Source organism: Crocuta crocuta, unplaced genomic scaffold (assembly GCF_008692635.1).
Source record: "Crocuta crocuta isolate KB4526 unplaced genomic scaffold, BGI_CrCroc_1.0 scaffold142, whole genome shotgun sequence".
NCBI classification, from domain to species: Eukaryota; Metazoa; Chordata; class Mammalia; order Carnivora; family Hyaenidae; genus Crocuta; species Crocuta crocuta.
In genome coordinates this window covers 1,812,573-1,833,091 of record NW_027528892.1, presented here as the reverse complement: position 1 = coordinate 1,833,091, position 20,519 = coordinate 1,812,573, and the positions used below count along the sequence as shown (strand labels likewise).

The following is a 20,519-nucleotide window of genomic DNA, read 5'->3' as shown; positions in this document are numbered from 1 at the left end:
ATCCCAAGCAGGTTCCACACCCAGCACAGAGCCTGATGCGGGTCTTGAACTTGGAACCGTGAGATCATGACCTGAGCTGAAACCAAGAGTCCAATGCTCAGCCAGCTGAGCCGCCCAGGTGCCCCTGGGATTTCTTCCTTCCTAACCATTGATATACTAGTCTACTCATAAATACAGAACACTTGAAAAGCTCTCAAGTTGCATTTATGTATACATTTTTAATTAAATTATTTTGATATACTTGTAGGCAAGTCAGTTACTTCCCAGAGACAATGTAAGCATGGCAAATTCAAGGACTTCTAGAATCCAGGAGTGGAAGAGGGCTGGTGTCACCAATGCAGTGACTAATCCAAGTCTAACACATGACCCTCAACATCTCCAAGGGAGCCGGTTAGAGGCCATGCCCCACACAATTTTCCAGAACCATTGGGCCATTCCAGACTCAGAATGGCCCACGGAATAGGCCAGAATTTCCCAACTTTTCTCTAGGAAAAAAATATCCATGGCAAGGTCACCAGATCACTCCATCCATCTTGTCTCCTCCCAGCACTCAGTGCTCCAGTCCTGTATGATCCTCAGGACTTCGCTCTTCACGGCTGGGCCCTCCAGCCTCATCATCATCTCTGGTGCATAATCCTGCTTCGTCTCCCTGTGAAGGACAAGAATCAGGATTTTTTGTCTCACATTTGGGGGGTGTGTGTGTGTGAGAGAGAGAGAGTGAGAGTTCCTAGAAAAGTATGCAGAACCTTAAGACAGAAGTTCACCACCCTGGAGACCACTCTGGTCCCATGCAGCAGACCAAGGCCAGGGGTACCGCTCTGGGGAGTCAGGGATGGAGGCAGAGGGCTTCTGTCCAACCAGTAATGTGGCCGGCAGCCTCAGATGGCCCAGTGATCCTGCTCCGTTATTCTCACTCTGGTGGAGTCTCCTCCCTCCCTGGGCTCTGGTTGGTCTGTGTGACCAGCAGTAAAGGGCAGAAGTGGTGGATGGCAGTTTCAACCTGAAGTAATCAAAGACTGGGGTCTTTTTTGGGCGTTGTCTCTCTCACTTATTCTGGAGGAAGCCAGCTGCATCGTCATGAGCAGCCCTACAGAGAGCAGTAGAAGCTTCCTGCCAATAGCCAGATGGGTGAGCACGGAGATCACTTTTCTAAATCTCCATCATACCCCATCAGCGAAGACCATGAGCTAGAACCATCCAGTCAAACCACTCCCATATTTCTGACCCTGGGAAAGGTTATGTGAATGAAGCGATGAAACTTGGAGGTAATTTGTTACAGAGCAACCAATAATGAAAACTCCAGATACCCTTCAACCTCCACCCAGAATCAACCACTGACTGAGAACATTTTGGTGTCACGTCTCCATGGAGGACGCCACCATCCCAGTTCACAGATGGAGAAACTTAGACTCAGAGAGGTAAAGGAACTTGTTCCGTCACATGGCTGGTAAGTGGTGATTAACTCAGTTAAGACAAGGAGGGAAGGTGAAGGACAGAAAGAATTTACAATCGACAGGAGGATCCAGGTGAATGTTCCCATCAGGCACCAGGAAATATAAATTCCCAGGAAATGAGAGAGGAAGATCAGCACCATCTGCAATAGCTTTTCAGGTCCAGAGTCTCCCTCTTTACGGGGAACTTCACTTGGGCTGCTGTTTCTGCACAGGGAACCCAGCAGAGACTTACAAAACAGCCCTTGCTTTCCACTTGCGCTGCTGAAAAGCCTCCCGCAGGAGCAGTATGCCCCTGCGCCCAATGTCATTCTTGCTCACGTCCAGGTACCTTAGGCTCTGGTTGTGGAGGAGCATGGAGGCCATAGCCTGGCAGCAGACAGAGGTGAATAGGCACCTTTCCAACCTGTGGAGATAGTAGAGAAGTGGTCACGCCCCACATTTGCGAGCTCAGCCAATCCGAACCCTGGAAATCACTAGACAAGCGGTCACACCCCACATCTGAGAGCTCAGCCTGTCCGAACCCTAGAAATTACAAAGCGGCCATGCCTCCTATCTGAGAACTCACCCAATTCGAACCCTAGAAATCACACACCCTGGAATGAGGCATTTCCTTCCCAACATGTGTTAAGTGTGTACTATGGGTGCATTAGTTTCTTTGTGTAGCTTAGGTTGGCTGTCCAGGGTAAGCTATAAAAGTCCTAACTCCAAAGAATGAGGACCCACACAATCTCTTTCAGAAATTGTCACTGTGCATTAGCTTTGTTCATTCAAAAAAATATTTATTTAGCATCACCTGTGTACCAAGGCACACAACCATGAGGAAAACAGCATCCCTAGCTTCCTGGAACTCATAGTTGATTGGGGGTGGGGGTGGGGTAGGCAGGTCACCAGATAAATATAAGCAAAGAGCATGGTTTCACTGTTCTAGAATAGAGCCCTTTGTCCTCACAGGCAGTGTTCATGGCAAAAGGGGAGGCAGGTCCAAAAAGGAGCTGAGTCACAGAAGTGCTGGGTATCAGAAATTGAGAGCAGGCATATAAGAGGAAATGGTGTGTGGGTGAGCGAAAGGTAGAGGAAGGGGGTTGTTTTGGCTCTCATCTTTGAACAAGGTGTACAATCTCCCTAGGAGCAAGGCTATTATAAGCAATGCAAAACAGACATGACAGAGGAGCCCTCGGATCCCTGCATCCCCTACTTGTGCACTCTTCGCTGTCTTTCCCAGTGCTTGCCTCCCTGCCCTGTGCATCGCTGCTAGCTGATAAATGACAAGCTGGGAACTGCTGCCCAAGCCAGACTACAAGGGCATCACTCAGCTTTGCCTTAGCTTATAAAGGTCCTGACCTTCTTTCCATCAGGGAGGTACCAGGTCCTCCCTCTGCACACCAGCCAAAAAGTTCCCTAACCTCAATTAGAGTCACTTAAATAATTTCCTTTCAATGAGAAGGAGGAGGGAGAGTCATTCTAAATTTTTAAAAACATTTTATTTTTTATTAAAACATTTTTAAAATGTTTATTTCTTTTTGAGAGAGAGTGCAGGCGTGAGTGCATGAGCAAGGGAGGGACAGAGAGAGAGGGAGACACAGAATCTGAAGCAGGCTCCAGGCTCTGAGCTGTCAGCACAGAGCCAGATGCAGGGATTGAACTCATGAACTATGAGATCATGACCCAAGCTGAAGTCAGATGCTCAACCAACTGAGCCATCCAGGTGCCCCCAGGTTTTATTTTTAAGTAATCTCCACAACCATCATTGGGTTCATACACAAAACCCTGAGATCAAGAGCCATAAGGCATCCCTAAAATAATTCTAATTATAAACAAGACACACGGGTATATGAGGACCGTTTTTAAAATGAAGAGAAGTTTGGGTTCTTCTTGGGAAAAACAAAGATACAGATGACTTTTCTATAAGGCTGGAATTCCATAGAGTGATATCTAGGGGATTTTTAGAGCAAAAAGTTTGGGATGGGGAGAGGTCCATGAATTTTATACTCAGCCAAGTTACTGCTTATCAGTGAAAGTAGATTTTTGAAAAATAGTCTCACCCAAGTAAAGGTTTAAAAAACACAACATAAATGCTCATCTGGAAATTTATTTCATTCTTGAAAATATATTTCTCTCAACCTAAGAGATAAATCAGTATTTAAAACCCAAGATTAAATTTCTGGAGGAAAAGAATCGTGAGCTGGGACGCCTGGCTGGCTCAGTTGGGGAGCATGCAGCTCTTGATCTAGGGGTTGTGAGTGTGAGTCCCACGTTGGGTGAAGAGATTACTTAAAATAAAAAATTCTTTAAAAAATGAAAAAGAATAATGAGCTACAGTAAACAATGAATTCTTTTGTATTGGCTAATTATCAACAAAAGTGAAATCCATTATCAGGATATCCTAAGAAATTAGAGACGTAGGGGCGGCTGGGTGGGTCAGTTGATTAAGCGTCTGGCTCTTGATTTTGGCCTGGGTCATGATCTCATCGTTTGTGAGATGGATCCTCAAATCAGGGTCCATGCTGAGCATAGATCATTCTTAAGATTCCACCTCTCTGCTCCTCCCTCCCTCTCTCTCTAAAAGAAAAAAAAGAAAAAAAATTTTGAGCTGTAATATGAAAAAAAGATTTTAATGATCTATACTTAAAACCTAAATTATACTATTAGAGAACAGAAAATGTGGGCAGAAAACAGGCAAAGCACTTTCACACATACCCATTGATCACCAGAGAAGAGTGGTTTCCACATCTTTTCCAAATACTTAATGTAACCACAACACTCATTAAAAATAGAATGAATCTTGCCAAATCTCTGGCTAGTGTGCATGTTAGCACAGAGACCATTTAGGAGAAGAAGAAAAACATTATGTGTGAAAAAAATAATCCCTAAGTACAAAAGTTGATTTCAGAAGACCAGCTATCTGAGGGATCAGTCCACAGCCAATAAATACACTTTCTTTTACTGAATAGAAGACTATTTCCTAGAACAAGTGTACCATGCAAGGGCATCCTGGTCAAAGAGACTGGCCCACCCCTAGAGCACCACATGACCCAGCAGCTCCACTTCTTTGTACTCAACCAAAGGAGCTGGAGCCAGGATCTCCAAGAGTTACCCGCCCTTCATTCCCTGCAGCATTACTCATGACAGCTAGCCTCCAGAAACCGCCTGCATGCCCATTAGCTGATGAGTGGATAAGGAAAACGCGGTAGTTACACACAATGGAATATTACTCAGCTGTAAGAAAGAAGGAAATCTTGTCATTTGTGGGGTCAGGGAAGCACCTTGCCATAGTTATGCTGACTGAAACAAAGTAGGCAGAGAAAGACCAACATGGAAATAATTTGCATTTCCAACGACTCCCCAGATGAAGAAGTTCCCAGTCTGAGGAACCACCTTCAGAACCACTGCACACAAGCTTCCTGGAAAACCCGGATCCCATATTCTGCTCAGAGAATTTTAGAGACCATTGTCCTGGTTGCAAAGGAGGAGACGGGGGTAACTTACTCCAGAATCTGGAGGACAGACTCAGGGTTCTTGAGGGCCTCAAAGAGCAGGATAACACCATCATCCTTCAGGCTGTTAAAACCCAGATCCAGGCTTCTCAAATTTTTATTTTTATCCAGAGCAGAGGCTATGTCCTGACAGCACTCGGAGGTCAGGCTACAGTTTCTCAGCCTGTGAAGAAACATGTGTCAAGAAAACCAACCAAACACCCTTAGAATTTATTCCTTTCTTGCCCCCTACCCTGCTTTTTTTGGTATAACATCAAGATGTTATTAGCATGCCATATCATTCACCCATTTAGATTGTACAAATCAATGTCTTTTAGTATATTTACAGAGGCTCACGTTTGCCACAATTTTAGGACATTCTCAGCACCCCAAAAACCCTTTTAATTCTCAGATTCTTCCCCCAAGCCCACTCCCACTCTAGCAACTGCTGTCTGGATATTAATATGAAGGAATTGAAATCAGGATCTCAAAAAAAAATATGGCGTCTTTCATTTGCCATAATATTGTCAAGATTCATCCATATTGTAGCATGTATCAATATGTTGTTCTTTTTTATGGTGAATAATGTTCCATCATTTGGATACACCACCCTTTCTTCATTCACACATTGGCTTATAAACACTGGGGTTGTTTCCACTTCTTGACTATTGTAAATAATGCCACTATGGGCATCCGTGTACAATTTTTGGTATGGACATATGTTTTTATTTCTGTCGTGTGTGTACCTGTGAGTGGAATTCCTGAGTCATGTGTTAGGTCTGCCCGTAACCCTTGAGGAGCAGCTAGACCATTTTCCAAAGCAGTTGTACCATTTCCTGCCTCTTTTGGGGAAGCTGAAAGTGTAATGGGTTCAGGGGGTATTTTATGCCACTTTTCATTTCTGGTTTTATGAGCTAGAAAATTTATGGTTTAAGACCACCTGAGTTTATTTTCTGTTAATTATAGACAAAAGCACCATACATTAGTGCTCTGAGACTAATTTCAACATGTATGGGGTGGTCCCCCACACTAATAACCAATTCTTAGACATCAGTAGGGTCCAAAACCTCAACTCAATTCTGACACTATCTACAGATCATCAGATTGTACAGGTTAAGGGCTCAGCACTACAAGACTGCGCCCCCACCTCATCTCCTCCCTAGACACCAGTCATGAGCCTAGGCTATTACCTGTGCTTCTGAAAAATGGGTTATAAACTGGAGGTTTCAGTGCCCTCCTCCAACCCAGGTTGCCAATCAGCTGTTACCTGTGCTTCTGCTAGGCTGGCTATAAATCAAAGGTTCCCATGACCCCCTCCTTGGATTCGATTAATTTGCTAGAGCAGCTCACAGAATTCAGGAAGCCCATTTACTCATTAGAATACCATTTTAATATAAAAGGTTAGCAGACAGGAGAGATGTGATATGTAGGGCCAGGTATGGGGAAAGGATGGGTGTGTGTGCGTGGGGGGGGGGGGAAATCCATGTCCTCTCCAGGTGTGCCGCTTTCTCATCTGTTCATGCACCGAGAAACTCTCCAATCCCGTCCTTTGGGGTTTTTATGAGGCTTCATTACAAAGGCGTGGTTAATTAAGTCATTGGCTATGGGTGACTGATTCCATCTCCCACCCCTCTACCCTTCCCAGAGGTCAGGGCATAGGACTTAAAGTTCTAAACCAATTCATCACAAGGCTGGTCCTAGGGGCAATAAGCCTCAATCCTTAGGTACTTTTCACAAATCACCTCATTAACGTAATAAAAGATCCCTCTGTGGCTCTCACCACTTAGGTATTTCCAAGAGCTTGGGGAGCTCTGTGCCAGAAACAGGGACGAAGAACAAATACATACATCTTATGTTATAAATCACNGGGGCAATAAGCCTCAATCCTTAGGTACTTTTCACAAATCACCTCATTAACGTAATAAAAGATCCCTCTATGGCTCTCACCACTTAGGTATTTCCAAGAGCTTGGGGAGCTGTGCCAGAAACAGGGATGAAGAACAAATACATACATCTTATGTTATAAATCAGAGTATCATACATCCTGATGCCTAAGGGAAATCACTTAATTCATGATGGGGTGCGTGGGTGGCTCAGTCAGTTAAGCGTCTGACTTCAGCTCAGGTCATGATCTCGTGGTTCATGAGTTTGAGCCCTGGGTTGGGCTCTGTGCTGACAGCTCAGAGCCTGAAGCCTGCTTCAGATTCTGTGTCTTCCTCTCTCTCTGCCGCCCCCCTGCTTGTGTTCTCTCTCTTTCTCTCTCAAATATACATAAAAAATTTTTAAAAAATTCATGATCGAGATCAATGCATGCACACATATACACACATGCATGCACACACTCATGCACACATGCATGGCGTCCTCAATCACTCTGTTCTACTCCAGGCAGTCTCAAGAGGAGGACATTTAGAGACTCACACCAGGACTCACACCAGCCTCTGTAGTGGGCATGAAGAGTGTTGTAAGACACTGCAAAGCTGTTTTGCCCCTTCGTCCTTCAAGGCATTTTCTGCCAAGCTCAGATGGGTCAGGATCTCATTTCTCTTGAGGGAAGAGATAAGACTTTTACAAGAAAGCAGTGTGAGGTCACAGTTCTCCAACCTGTGGGGCAGAAAGACACAGACGTGTTACAATTTCGTTCACGTGCATGTCCCACACTGAGAGAAGACATGGCTACCCGGGCTGTCCTTTTCAGTGTGAAAGCCACATCACCCCTCTGTTACCACCCCTTAGGGATTTGGAGTCCTGAAGGAGAGGGTAGGAGCCTTCCTGTGAGGCTAGGGGAATGGAGGAAATGTGGGTCAGGAGACTACCAATAGGGATTTAGAAGGATGGGAAACAGACCACCAATGACTAAACAATACATAATGGGCATCGGGGTGGCTTGGAAGAAACAGCCCTTCACAAGCTTAAAAAATATATATGCTTAAAAGAGATGCATTAAAGACATGAGCAGGCATTCATAGTAGAGAAACCAAGATGAACAGTAAGGCCATGAAAACGTTTTCATAGTAATGAAGAAAATACAGGTTAAAACAATGAGGTACCACCTTCTTCTCAGCAGACTGGTTAAAACAGAAAGGAGAAGATGGATGGATGGTTAACAGCAGCGAAAGAGGAATTGGAGTTCTGGGAACTGGTGGCCACGGGCTGCAAACAGGTGCAGAGATGCTGGAAACAGATAAAATGGAAGATGGATGCTCTCCATAATCCAGAGATCCCACAGTTGCCGAGTTCATCACAGTGTGTGTGTGTGTGTGTGTGTGTGTGTGTGTGTGTGTAAACAGCCCAAACCTCAGCAGCCAGTGGGATGTTGCATATTCACACAAACGTGATCATTCAGCAGTGAAAGATGAATGGGCTTCCGAAGCCACTAAGCATGAAAATGTCGGTTGATCAGAAAAAGAATATGTACTAAGCTGAAGCCACTTATGTGGAATTCAAAGCAGCGGAAACCTGTGTGGTGCCCAGTTTAGGAATATGTATGTGGGGGGCCTGATCAGCCTGATTCAGGATGGCTATCCTGAGGGATGGGGCAGGAATCAATACAACTATTGAGGAAATAAAATAATACTGGTGAGCTTCTAGTTCATAAACTAGATGACAGATATATCGGGGTCATTATAACTATGCATTCCAGGGTCTTGGGTATAAATGTATACTTTTATGGAGACATTCTCCATCTTTCCTCAGCTTTTCATGGACCCATCTACATAATTATATCAGTCACCAGACTTAAGTTGGCACACATTCCCCCATTAATGCTTTTCTCCCAGAAGCACTCAGTTCACCAAACAAATGAACAGCAGTCAAGACAATAACAAAAAGATTTATGACAACCTCTTCAGTTAGGCCATGGACAGGTAATATTCCCCAAATGTCTCCAGGAAGCTATTTCCTAGTATTAGTGTCTTCAAGTGTATGTTACTTCTGAGATCCCTGGCAAGATCAATCCAACTTTTAGAGGTAAGTGAGCAGTCTTCCAGGCTACAGAGGCCACAGAAAAAAGCTCAGCCTGAACCCCTGGGGAAAATAGTACCCATGTAGCCTCATAGATCCCATCTATTGTCTCACATCCTTGTTCTTCACACAAGAGTGACTCCAGAGACTACTTCCATCTTCCCCAGCAGAAAGCTTGCACCAAATTCAGCATCTTAGTTACAGATTATCAAATAATATACACTTGGGGTCAGACCCAACTGGCACGGTCTTGCAACTGGGCTCTAACTATGAAGCAGGGACTCAATCCAGCCCTTGAAATATAACTTCTGGGGCGCCTGGGTGGCTCAGTCGGTTAAGCTTCCGACTTTGGCTCAGGTCATAACCTCACGGTTCATTGGTTCGAGCCCTGCATCGGGCTCCGTGCTGACAGCTTAGAGCCTGGAGCCTGCTTCAGATTCTGTGTCTCCCTCTCTCTCTGACCCTCCCCTGCTCACACTGTCTCTCTCAGAAATAAATAAAACATTAAAAAAAAGAAACAACTTCTTTTTACACTTATCTGCAAGATAATCTTCAAGATGAAGGACTGAGATTTCAGTCACATGAGATAAGTCTTTCCACATCACGCACCTGCCATCTTACCAAGCTAGGTTTCCATCTCAAGTTGACCGCTAGCAAACTACTGTACTGCACTGCCTGCAGTCTGGCCACCTGAGCCTGGTTCTGTAAAACATCAAGATTATCCAGGTGCCACTCAGCTCTGATTGGTGTGAAGGAACAGAGCTGGCAGATGGAAACATGAGGCTGCTCAAGTTGTGTTGGATCAGCGTCACACACAGAGAGGCTGGTGGGGAGGCTAAACACTTGAGTGCTGGTAAATGTTTAACCATCATCTCTGGAGAACAAAACCCCTGATGTGCAATGTTTGCCAATGTCTAGTGTGAATGCTCCCATGGTGGCTGATTTCATGCTACCAATAGAAGTTGTCGGACCCACAGTTGAGGTGAGACACGCAGGAACATCACACCACCTAAGCTCAACAACCCAGAAATACACACTGGGACTTGGCAAACTATGGCCATGGGCCAAGTCTGGCTGGCCACCTGGTTTTGTACTGCCTGTGAACTAAGAATTTAAAAAACTTTTTAGGGGTGCCTGGGTGGCTCAGTCATTAAGCATCTGACTCTTGATTTTGGCGCAGATCATGATCTCACATTATAGTTTGAGCCCCGTGTAAGGCTCTGCATCGACACTTCGGAGCCTGCTTAAGATTTTCTCTCTTTGTCTATCCCCCTCCCCACCTTCAAAATACATAAAAAGCTTTTTAAATGGTTAAAAAAACCAAAAGAATATTTTGTGACACACTAAAATTAAATGAAATTCAAATCCAGTGCCCATAATAAATATTAGTAAATTATATAGTGAACGGAGTTATTAGCAAAAGCTTAATAAATTAATAGCTGTTAATAAATTGTATTAGATACATAACAAATTAATAATAATACAGTTTTATTGGAACACAGCCACACCTATTCATTTACATATTGGCCATGGAAACTTGAGACCTATAATGGCAGAGTTGAAAAGTCATGACGAAAGACTGTATGGCCCACAAAGCTGAAAATACTTATCTGGCCCTTTATAGAAAAAGTTTGCTGAACGCTGGCATCAATAATAGTATAGTAAGGAAATCAGGAGGTGATGAATTTTGATGCTCTATTAGGTTTGTGTGTGTGTGTGTGGGTGAGCTCTATGCCCAATCTGAGGCTTGAACTCATGACGCTGAGATCAAGTCACATGATCTACTGACTGAGCCAGCCAGAAGCCCCTAAAANCCAATCTGAGGCTTGAACTCATGACGCTGAGATCAAGAGTCACATGATCTACTGACTGAGCCAGCCAGAAGCCCCTAAATTTTGTTTTTTCATATATTTTATTTATTTAATTATAAATCTGTATAACTTTTTAATAATGCTGTTTGAAAATCAGCTCACAAAACTCCTGTGTTCTTAGCAACCACCTCTTGCAAGCCAGTATGAAGTGGGTCAGGCTCACCACCAGAGGCTCTAGTCTCCATATCTCAGACACATCTAGGATATATCAAATTGTAGAGTGTAAAAAGTTGAGTGAAAGTTAGAACAAGGGAGTAGAATGGTGATTGCGAAGGTCAGGAGTGTGGGGGAAAAGGGAGAGAAGATGGTCTTTGGGTTGTAAGACGCATGAGTTGTGGGGATCAAACGTACAGCTTGGTGGCTGTGTAGTTAACGACACCGTATTCTATATTTGAAATTTGCCAAGAGAGGAGATCTTAAATGCCCCTCCCTCCCAAATGGTAACTAGGTGAGGTGATAGATGTGTTAATTAGCTTGATGGTGATGATTATTTCTCAATGTGTATGTATCTCAAATCATCAGACACCTTGGAAAAAAACAACAACTAGATGAAAAGAAAGATGACAGGCAGACCACACATGTAATCCCACCTCTGGAAAACCAGTATAAGTCTCTCTCAATCCCAGGCTTGTCTTACCTGAGACGTTGTAGATAACACTGTGGATATCTCAAGGCTCTGCACAGAAACTCCATGGTTTCATATCTCACTTCCGTGCCTTGTATTTCCATGTATCTCAGATACCGATTTTCAATCAAAACTTGGAGTAAGTCTTCATTCAACATGGAGGGATTCATATGTCTAAAGCTGGAGAGGTAAGCAGTGCCTACTTACAGTATGATCCTATTGGCTAATTAGTTCTTTTTACAAAAACAGCTTTACTGAGGTATTAATGATATGTCAATAAATGCATCTATCATATATTTAAGGGTTATAATTTGATGAGTTTGGATATGTATATATACTCATGAAACCATTACCACAATCAAGGTGGCTAATTACTCCTTCTTATACTCCAGCTTTATTGAGATGTGATCGACATATAACAATGTAGAAGTTAAGGTGTGTTGATTTAATACACTAATATATTGTAGAATGATTACTGCCTTCACATTGGCTAACACCTTCATCCCATTACAAAATTATCATTACTTTCTTGTGGCAGGAACATCGAAGATGGACTCTTGGCAACTCTGGAGTATACAATACAGTATTGTTGACTACAATCACAATGCTGTTTTATCAGATCCCTAGAATTTATTCATCTTCTAACTGGAAATCTGTACCCTTTGATGAACACATGCCCATTTGCTAATCAGTTCTACATTCAATTAGTCTAAACATACTCTATGCTTCTCTGTGTGGTCCAGAGCTCCGAACCAGGTTGTTCTCAGTTCAGCTTGACCTCCCTGGTTGGGTGAACTTACATATGTCACTTACCTTCCAAACTTCAGTTTTGAGTCCATGAGAGGAGAGCAGGATGCCTTCTCCTTAAGATGGGTGTGGGAATATACACAACACCTGTAATTGGCTCTGCACGGTGCCTAATGTACAGTAGGCGCTCAAGAAGTGTGAGCTAATGATAATTGTTGTAACAGCAGGAGAGAAAACAGGTCAGATACTGGGTGGGGGCAGCCACATGATGTCTGGTGGGCTTCAAGGAATTCTGAGGAGTTTCTGGGTTTTTAGGTATTAAAAAGCACAAGAGGAAGAACATGGGCTATTGGCTATGAGAATAGACTCTGGAGACAAGACGTCTCCAGTTTAAATCCATATTTTAAGTACATATCAGCTGTATCATTTTGTGCCTGTTTGTTCATCTGTGAAATGGGGAAGCCTACTCCATTTTTATGTCTTTTAAAATAAAATTTTTTTACTATTTATTTTTTGAGAGACAGAGCATGAGCAGGGGAGAGGGAGAGGGAGAGAAGGAGACACACAGAATCAGAAGCAGGCTCCAGGCTCTGAAGCTGTCACCAAAGAGCTTGACATAGGGCTCGAACCCATGAACCGGGAGATCATGACCTGAGCTGAAGTCAGATGCTTAGCAGACTGAGCCACCCAGTCACCCCACAGGAGGTGATGCATATTAACTAAACCTACTGAGGTGATCATTTTGCAATACATGCAAAATGTCATACGTGCAAAATGCACACAACATATGCAAAATGTCAAGTCATTAGTCTGCACACCTTAAACTTACAGAACTGTTTGTCCATTCTGTGTCAATACAACTAGAAGTGGGAAATACAAACATGGATGCTTCCTGCAAGTCTATGTGAGCAGAGGAGGGGAAGAAACATGGCATGAGAAGCAGACTATTTCCATAGAATTCCCTCCAACCAGGGTCCGTTTTATACGCACATTAGTTTTTGCAGTTGACACTGAGGGTGTCTCAGAGCCGCATAAAAAACCTTCGCTGAATTAGTCTCCATAAAAGTGTTTGTCACAGATAGAACTTCCAAATTCTCGAGTGTCTTAAACATGGAGCAGAAGTCTTGCCACCAGAGAAAACACTGATCACTGCCCTCCGGTCTGTGTGCAAGAGAGAGAAGACACCATGGCTCATGGTCAGAGATTAAACTTTCTAAGACCTATTATGACAAAAAGAAAAGTTTGGAATACCTACACTAACATGTAATTTTTTTGTTTAAATAAAACCATGTATGTTTCACATCCATTTTAAATGCAAACATATCGGGGCGCCTGGGTGGCTTAGTCGGTTAAGCGTCCAACTTTCGCTTAGGTCATGATCTCGCGGTTCGTGGGTTCCAGCCCCGCGTCGGGCTCTGTGCTGACTGCCAGCTCAGAGCCTGGAGCCTGTTTCAGTCTGTGACTCCCTCTCTCTCCGACCCTCCCCTGCTCACGCTCTCTCTCTCTCTCTCTCTCTCCTAGAAATAAATAAAACATTAAAAAAAAATGCAAACATATCAAAATAATACTGTATGTATGGGAGTGGGGAGAGGAATGGATGCAGGTTGTCAAAGCATGCAAACCTTCTACCATATTATATATTTGAAAGTTGCTAAGAGAGTAGATTCACACACACACACACACACACAAATTGTAACTGTGAGATGATTGATATGTTAAGTAACCTTATCATGGTAATCATTTTGCAATGTATACATATATAAAATCACTATGTTATATACCTGAAATGTAGATCAATGTCGTATGTCAATTATAGCTCCAAAAAGCTGGGATATGTATATACTAACTTCCTTCAAGAATTCCCACAAAAGTTATCAATGGGCTCACCAACACGAAAAAATTTCTCATGTTTTTTTAAAAAATAAATTTTTNAGAGAGTGATGGGCATGGAGGAGGGCACTTGTTGGGATGAGCACTGGGTGTTATATGGAAACCAACTTGACAATAAACTATTTTTAAAAAAGCCCTGAAAGTCCCTTGTGTAAGGGACTGCCTCAGGAAAAGTGGTCACCCTAGATGCTGGGGGGATGGCAGGCAAGGTCCCTCGACAGGTCAGGCTGCCCAAGGAGAGAGGAGAGCACTCACCCAGTGGAATGGAGCAAATCCGGGTACAGTGTGGACACTTGGGTGACGGTCAGGGTGAAGGTCAGTTCTAGACACCGCAGATGTTTACAGTGCTTAAGACAAAAAGCAGACACTTGCATGTCTTTGTTCTTGCTGATTATCAAAGCAGCTTTCTGACAATCATTTAGGATCTGACTCACAAATGCCTCCTCCTGGATTTCATGCAGACAGTACAATAGTTGTGGGACCCCATGGTGCGGGGTTGGGGGGCCACATTCATGTGACAGGGTTGCGACTTTCAGCAACTTCTTTCTATTACCTAAGGTCAGCTTGCATCGGAATGACTTCTCCGCAGCTAAAGCACACGCTTCATTTAAGAGGCCAAATAAGAAAAGCCCCATCTGAGTGAGATAATTTTTCTTTCTTCCTGGGTATGCTATCAGGCGTGTGACATGCACACGGTCCAACACCTGGAAATTTTTTAGACTTTGTGGGGAGCAGAGGACATACAACAAGGCAGCAAAAAATTCCTGGAAGCTCATGAAAGCAAAAGCATAATGGTCCTTGTCACCTGCAACCCTTTGAAAAATATTCACATGGAGAAAGGTAGCAACAGCGGTCCCATCCAGCTTGGCGTGCTCCAAGTCTTTCATGTCAAACACCCATTTCATGTTCCACATACCCTCTGCAGCCAAGTAACACAGACCTCTCAGTTGTTCTTGGTGAGTGTTACTGGGAGCTCCTCCAGTCTCGGTGGGATATAAGCTAGACAGATACTGGACAAATAGGGCCGTGGCGTTTGGATACACCTGCGTGAGATCTGCTCCTCTATCCATCTGCTGTCTCAGACAAGAACACACGATCCAGCAAACCACAGGGACCTGGCACATGGAGAAGAGAATTGAGTTTCCCATGACAAAACTCAAGGCTTCATCAGCCTCCCTCTTGTTTCTGAAATAGGTCCTGAAATACTTGGCTCTTTCTGCCATACCAAATCCTGTAAGGGTTACAAAGGAGGGATGTTTTAGGAAGGGCTTAAGTCTCCTCCGAGATGTGAACCTCAGGGCGATCAGTATGGTGGCTTCAGGAAGCATTCTTTTGCTTAGCAAACTGGTCAGGAGGACAGACCCGGGCAATTTCTGGCTCCAGTCCTCACTCAGGTTGGTTGGTATATCTGTAAGGGTCAATGTTACCTCTTCAAAGCCATCAAAGAGGAGCAGAAGTTTTTCTGGTTTGGACATAATCTTGGACATGAGAGCCTGTGACCCAGGCCATTTATGGGCAATCAGCTCTGAGAAGCTCTGCTTGTCCACCTGGGCCACTTCCCGGCAATGGAAGTAAAAAGCCCACCAAAACTTGTGGGGATAGAATTTGTTTTGTGCCCAATCCAACATCAGCTTTTTGGCTAGGGTTGTTTTTCCAACCCCAGCAACTCCCTGTAGGACCACAGTCTTAGGCTGTCTTCCTTGAGGTCTTCTGGGAAGAAACAGACATGGTAAGAACCTCTCGTGTCTCTCTATTTCTTGGTAGAAGAAGTCTACGTGGTTCCCAGGCCAAGAGGTCTTGCTCCATGTCATGGAGTACTCATCCATCACGTGCAGTTTGTACTCATGTATTTTATCTAGATGAGCAAGATGGGAGAAATACAGGGTATGGCATCAGAGTTATCTGTGAGAGCTAATTAAACGAAAAGAAAATTAACCTTGATGTCTACACCACGAACTTTTCCGAGAACACTGTACCAATTTAGAAGCTGTGAGTAAATGGAAAAGTCAACTTGAAGTGGCTTAAACAGAATGATGGTTTCTTTTTATTAGAGAATTATGGGGAGGGGTGTGTAGAGATGTTGAAGTTGATTCAGTGGTTCTGCAGCTTCAAGGCCAAGTAACACCACATTTCTATGACCCTGTTCTTCATATTTCTTGCCTCATGAATAAGAGACTGCTGTTGTAGCTATGCTATTCTTATGTAGTACATTATGGTATTTGTATTCAAAGCAGAAATTGGGGGAGGAGGGACATGCTAACAGCTCATGTCTACTTTTATCAGTATAAGCTGAAGCACTCATCGGTACAAATCGATGAACTCAGGAGATTTCTACTTAGATCTTACGGCCTAGAGTTGTCAGATAGTTAACCTCAACTTTAAGGAAAGCTGGAAAACAATATTTCCCTTAGGGATGGTCACATTTTACCCCTAAATAAAACTGGATTCTGCTAGGACATGAGATATGGGGATAGGAAGTTAACAGGATCTGTCACAACCTTCATCTCAACCTGTGATTCTCTTCTCTCTCCCTCCCTCCCTCCCCCCCGACTCTCTCCCCTAAACAGGAAACTTTACAAATTGGACATGCTGTCTGGTCCAACTGCATTCCCTCCATTCCCAGCTGATGGGTAGAAGGAAGCTTACTACAAGTCCAAGATCTACTGATTTATTAGCTCTATGAGGTCATAGAATCTGTCATAGAATCTCCAAGCCTCCAACTTGCCATCTCCAAAATAAATTAGGGTTTATGACTCTGGCTCAGACTGTGGTGTCAGAACTATCAGCTCTCCAGTGTTTGTTGAACAGGTGAAATCTAACTGTGGTAAGGCTGGAGCTGGGGATCCCACACCGCACTTACTGTATGCTTTCATGATAGATTAGAGTGTTGTCCTTCGGGCTCTCAGTTCTTTTGACCTCATCTCTTCACACAACCTGACTGAGAAGTGCAAACTCGATTCACATGAAAATAATTTGGGTTCTTTCTAGAACCCAAATTCTGATGGCACAGGATGGTGGAGTGGGGAAGAGGACAGAATAAGGGATCTGCCGTATTTGTCTCCCTATCAATCGTTCCTATTCTGGTAAAAGTACTACCATGATTCTTTGGGGGAACCTCCTCTTCCCATCATCAGTTTGCTAAATTGGGCTGTGGGCTGGTCCTAACACCAAGCTCTCTCTGAAGTGCATAAACCAGTCTTAACCAACCAGAGCATATCGTCACATCATTCATGGATGAGCTCGGGACCTCAATTTATTAGATGAGTCAGTTCTAGGAGGAGTGCTGGAGAAATGAGAAAATACTCCTCTTTCTGCTGATGCTAAGCAGGTACAATGTATATGTAGGGTAGCTGGTGGCCAATATGTCCACTGTGGCAGAACACACCACTCGAGACTGGGTCCCACAAAAGAAGAGGGAGATAGAAGGACAGAATGCTATCTCAAGGATGTACCTAGGGCCCCTGCCTCCAGTTAGGCTGGTCATTGGATTTCAAGTTAGGCGAGTCCACAACTACTCTTTTTTCTTCAGTTCTGATTCATCGAAGGGATGCTGACATACTTATTTATAACCTTCCTTGCCTCATGAACCAAGATTCTCACACCAGCCCACAGCCCATTTTCCTCCAGGCTTGTCACAGTGCCAGTACATACCAGATTCTCCTTCCTCCAAATTCACTGGCATTTCTTTTGGCTTTAAATCCACTGGCTCCAAGCTGGGTAGAATATCTGGAACAGACAGGAAAGGAGAATTTTCCACTGGAATGACTGACAGGACAGGGAAAGCCACATGGAGGCAATGGGATTGGAGGAGCCACGCCATTTGAGTCCTATTAATTCACCATCTTAGTCCAGGGAGAAGAACATTGTCTTGACTCCATCATGATGTTAGGAGGTGAGAAAATGGTGCTGTTTTAGGATGTACTGAGGAAGGCGTTCAATAACATAAATTTATAGCCTAGCCAAACACAGAGGGAGAAATATACACAAAACACACACGTGTATGTATATATAAAATATATGCAGACTTTAATATATATGTATGTGCACATATAGATGTAGGTGTATAAATAGACATGCAGGTTTTTATGTATATGAAAATAATCATACATACACACATATAGTCATTGATTTTTCTTATTCATGCCATTTATGTTCTATAAAGTTACTGTGAACATTCAATTAGCCAATACTGCTCTCATGTGAATACAGCGATATGTTCCTATAGCCTCTGTCTACATTTCAACCCTTCAATCCATAACCATGGTCTATGTGTGTTTTTGTTTAAAGATGTCATATTCGATAGATATCGTTGATTCATTAACACTGAACTCACAGTCAACAGTGCAATAACTCATGCCTGAATGAAGCTTACACAACACATGTATTTTTTATGTAAGGCATGTGACAGCCCTTTTGTGCATAGGACACCAAAATAGCACTCCACCACTATGCTTTAGGATCAGGTTATACAGCAATGTCACCAACAAAATACACAAAAACACAAAGAAAGTGGCACTAAATAGACGATGGAACAGACACTCGTTTACAGGATGAGAACATAGGTAAGAAGGCAGAGTTTTGCTTTGTTCACCTCTAGCTGGAAACATCTACATTTAATTTTCCTCCAACCTACATGTCTGTAAATGACCATGAAAGTGTCACAATTGGGGTGCCTGGGTGGCTCAGTTGGTTAAGCGTCTGACTTTGGTTCAGGTCATGATCTCACGGTTCGTGGGTTCAAGCCCCGCGTTGGGCTCTGTGCTGACAGCCAGCTCATAGCCTGGAGGCTGTTTCAGATTCTGTGTCTCCCTCTCTCTCTGGCCCTCCCCTATTCACGCTGTCTCTCTATTTCTCTCAAAAAATAGATAAAACATTAAAACAAGGAGTCACAATTATTGATTTTGGAGTTAACAAATAAATTTTAGTGAGTAGGCAGATTCACAAACATGGAATCTGTAAATAATGAAGATGGACTGTATATAGATACTAAATAAGCAGTATCTGGTTAAGTTTTGTTGTTGTTGTTGTTGTTGTTGTTGTTGTTAATATGCTCATATGATGGTCTTTGCCTTTTGTAGTCAGAGTCATCATCTTACTCCACTGTTTGCCTTCTGATTCAATATGGTTGGCCAGTAAAGTATTTAGTTCTTTAACAATGAAACCCATCCCCATTTGTATACCAGATTATTACTTACCATTTAGCTCCATCTGTACCCGAAGACACAGTTCTGTCAGGTTCATCTTGGCAAAGATGTCATGAGTCACATCCCAAGCCAGTCGTCCAGGGAAGTACTCCATCAAGAGATGAACCACCTCCCCCCATCTGGCTGTTTTCACCTGGTCCCAGGTGATCTGGACAGAGCCAGGTCTGAGGTTCTCATCCACTAAAAGCTGCTTGAACCTTTGTAGCTCCTCCTTGCTTAAATAGACCATGTACAGCATGACCCCATTTTCAAAAGGGGAGGAAGAGGAGGCAGAGGACATCAAGGATGGGAACAAATAACAAGCAGAGGAAGAAGAGTTAGAAGAGCAAGAAGAAGAGCAGGAGGAAGAGCTGGAAGAAGAGCAAGAGGAAGAGCAGGAAGAAGGACTAGAATCCAGATTCACATCACTCATTTTCACTCAAGACCTAGGACCTAAGTGCCAGTGATAAAGATAACCAACTAGAAGAGAGAAGGACCAGACCTGTGGAGACATGAAAACAGAAGAGAATGAAAACCCACCCAAGGGGATAGGTTTATTGAGTCCATATTTTATAGAGCACACTGTGTACCTCCTTCCCCCCAAGTTTCTCTGTCCTGTGAAAAAACCTGGGGTCACATCCAGTGTTCAGGCTTAGTGTTTCGACTCCCATTCACTTGGTAGTTTTTTATTCTCAATCCCACGTATTGACAAGGTGACTGGCCAAATCACAGGATCTCTTTGTGCCACTTCTCCACATGTGATCCTGGGATCAGAGCTTATCTGTTCGTGGGATTGTGAGGATTCCCAAAGAGACAAATCTACAGGTACGTTTGGAATAGTGCATGGCACATAATAACTAACAATTATTTGGGGCTTATATCTATACCTCTATGACAGCTATTTTAGAGACTCAATTGGAATTTATAAAAGGTGCCTGGAATCAAAGGTGTATTGTTCCTCTCCATTCATCTCCTCCACTGTCTCATCCTTCTTTTGTCTTCTGTCATGGTTATCACGGGCAAGAAGTGGAATGTGGAGAAGAAGAAAGAGAACAATGAAGTCACTGGTGGGAGAGAGGCTTCCTTCTTGGTCTACCTGCTGCTCACATACAATTACTTCTCTGAGTTATCTTTGTCACCACCTTTTAATTCTCATCCCCATCACACGAGAACTTCCTGTATATTTCCTTTAACTCATCATGTATTGGGCACTGACTCAAAGTTTTATCTCCTCCAATTCCCTGCAATGGTTCTGGATAATTGCAGGGTCCCTGTGGGTGACAACTGCCCCTTAAATTAGCACTCAACCTTCA

The 20,519-nt window shown here is 43.4% G+C and overlaps 1 protein-coding gene across 1 annotated transcript; it reads right to left on the bottom strand.

The window, feature by feature from the left end:
- Nucleotides 1-519: 519 nt before the first annotated feature.
- On the bottom strand, nucleotides 520-19,507 carry NLRP8 (NLR family pyrin domain containing 8). Its single transcript, XM_077756946.1, is given in 11 exon segments — nucleotides 520-649; nucleotides 1,687-1,857; nucleotides 4,941-5,111; nucleotides 7,361-7,531; nucleotides 8,753-8,917; nucleotides 11,399-11,566; nucleotides 13,124-13,296; nucleotides 13,458-13,494; nucleotides 14,315-15,878; nucleotides 17,675-17,749; nucleotides 19,219-19,507. Coding segments are annotated over 11 exon segments (3,114 nt in total).
- Between the last annotated feature and the right edge of the window lie 1,012 nt (nucleotides 19,508-20,519).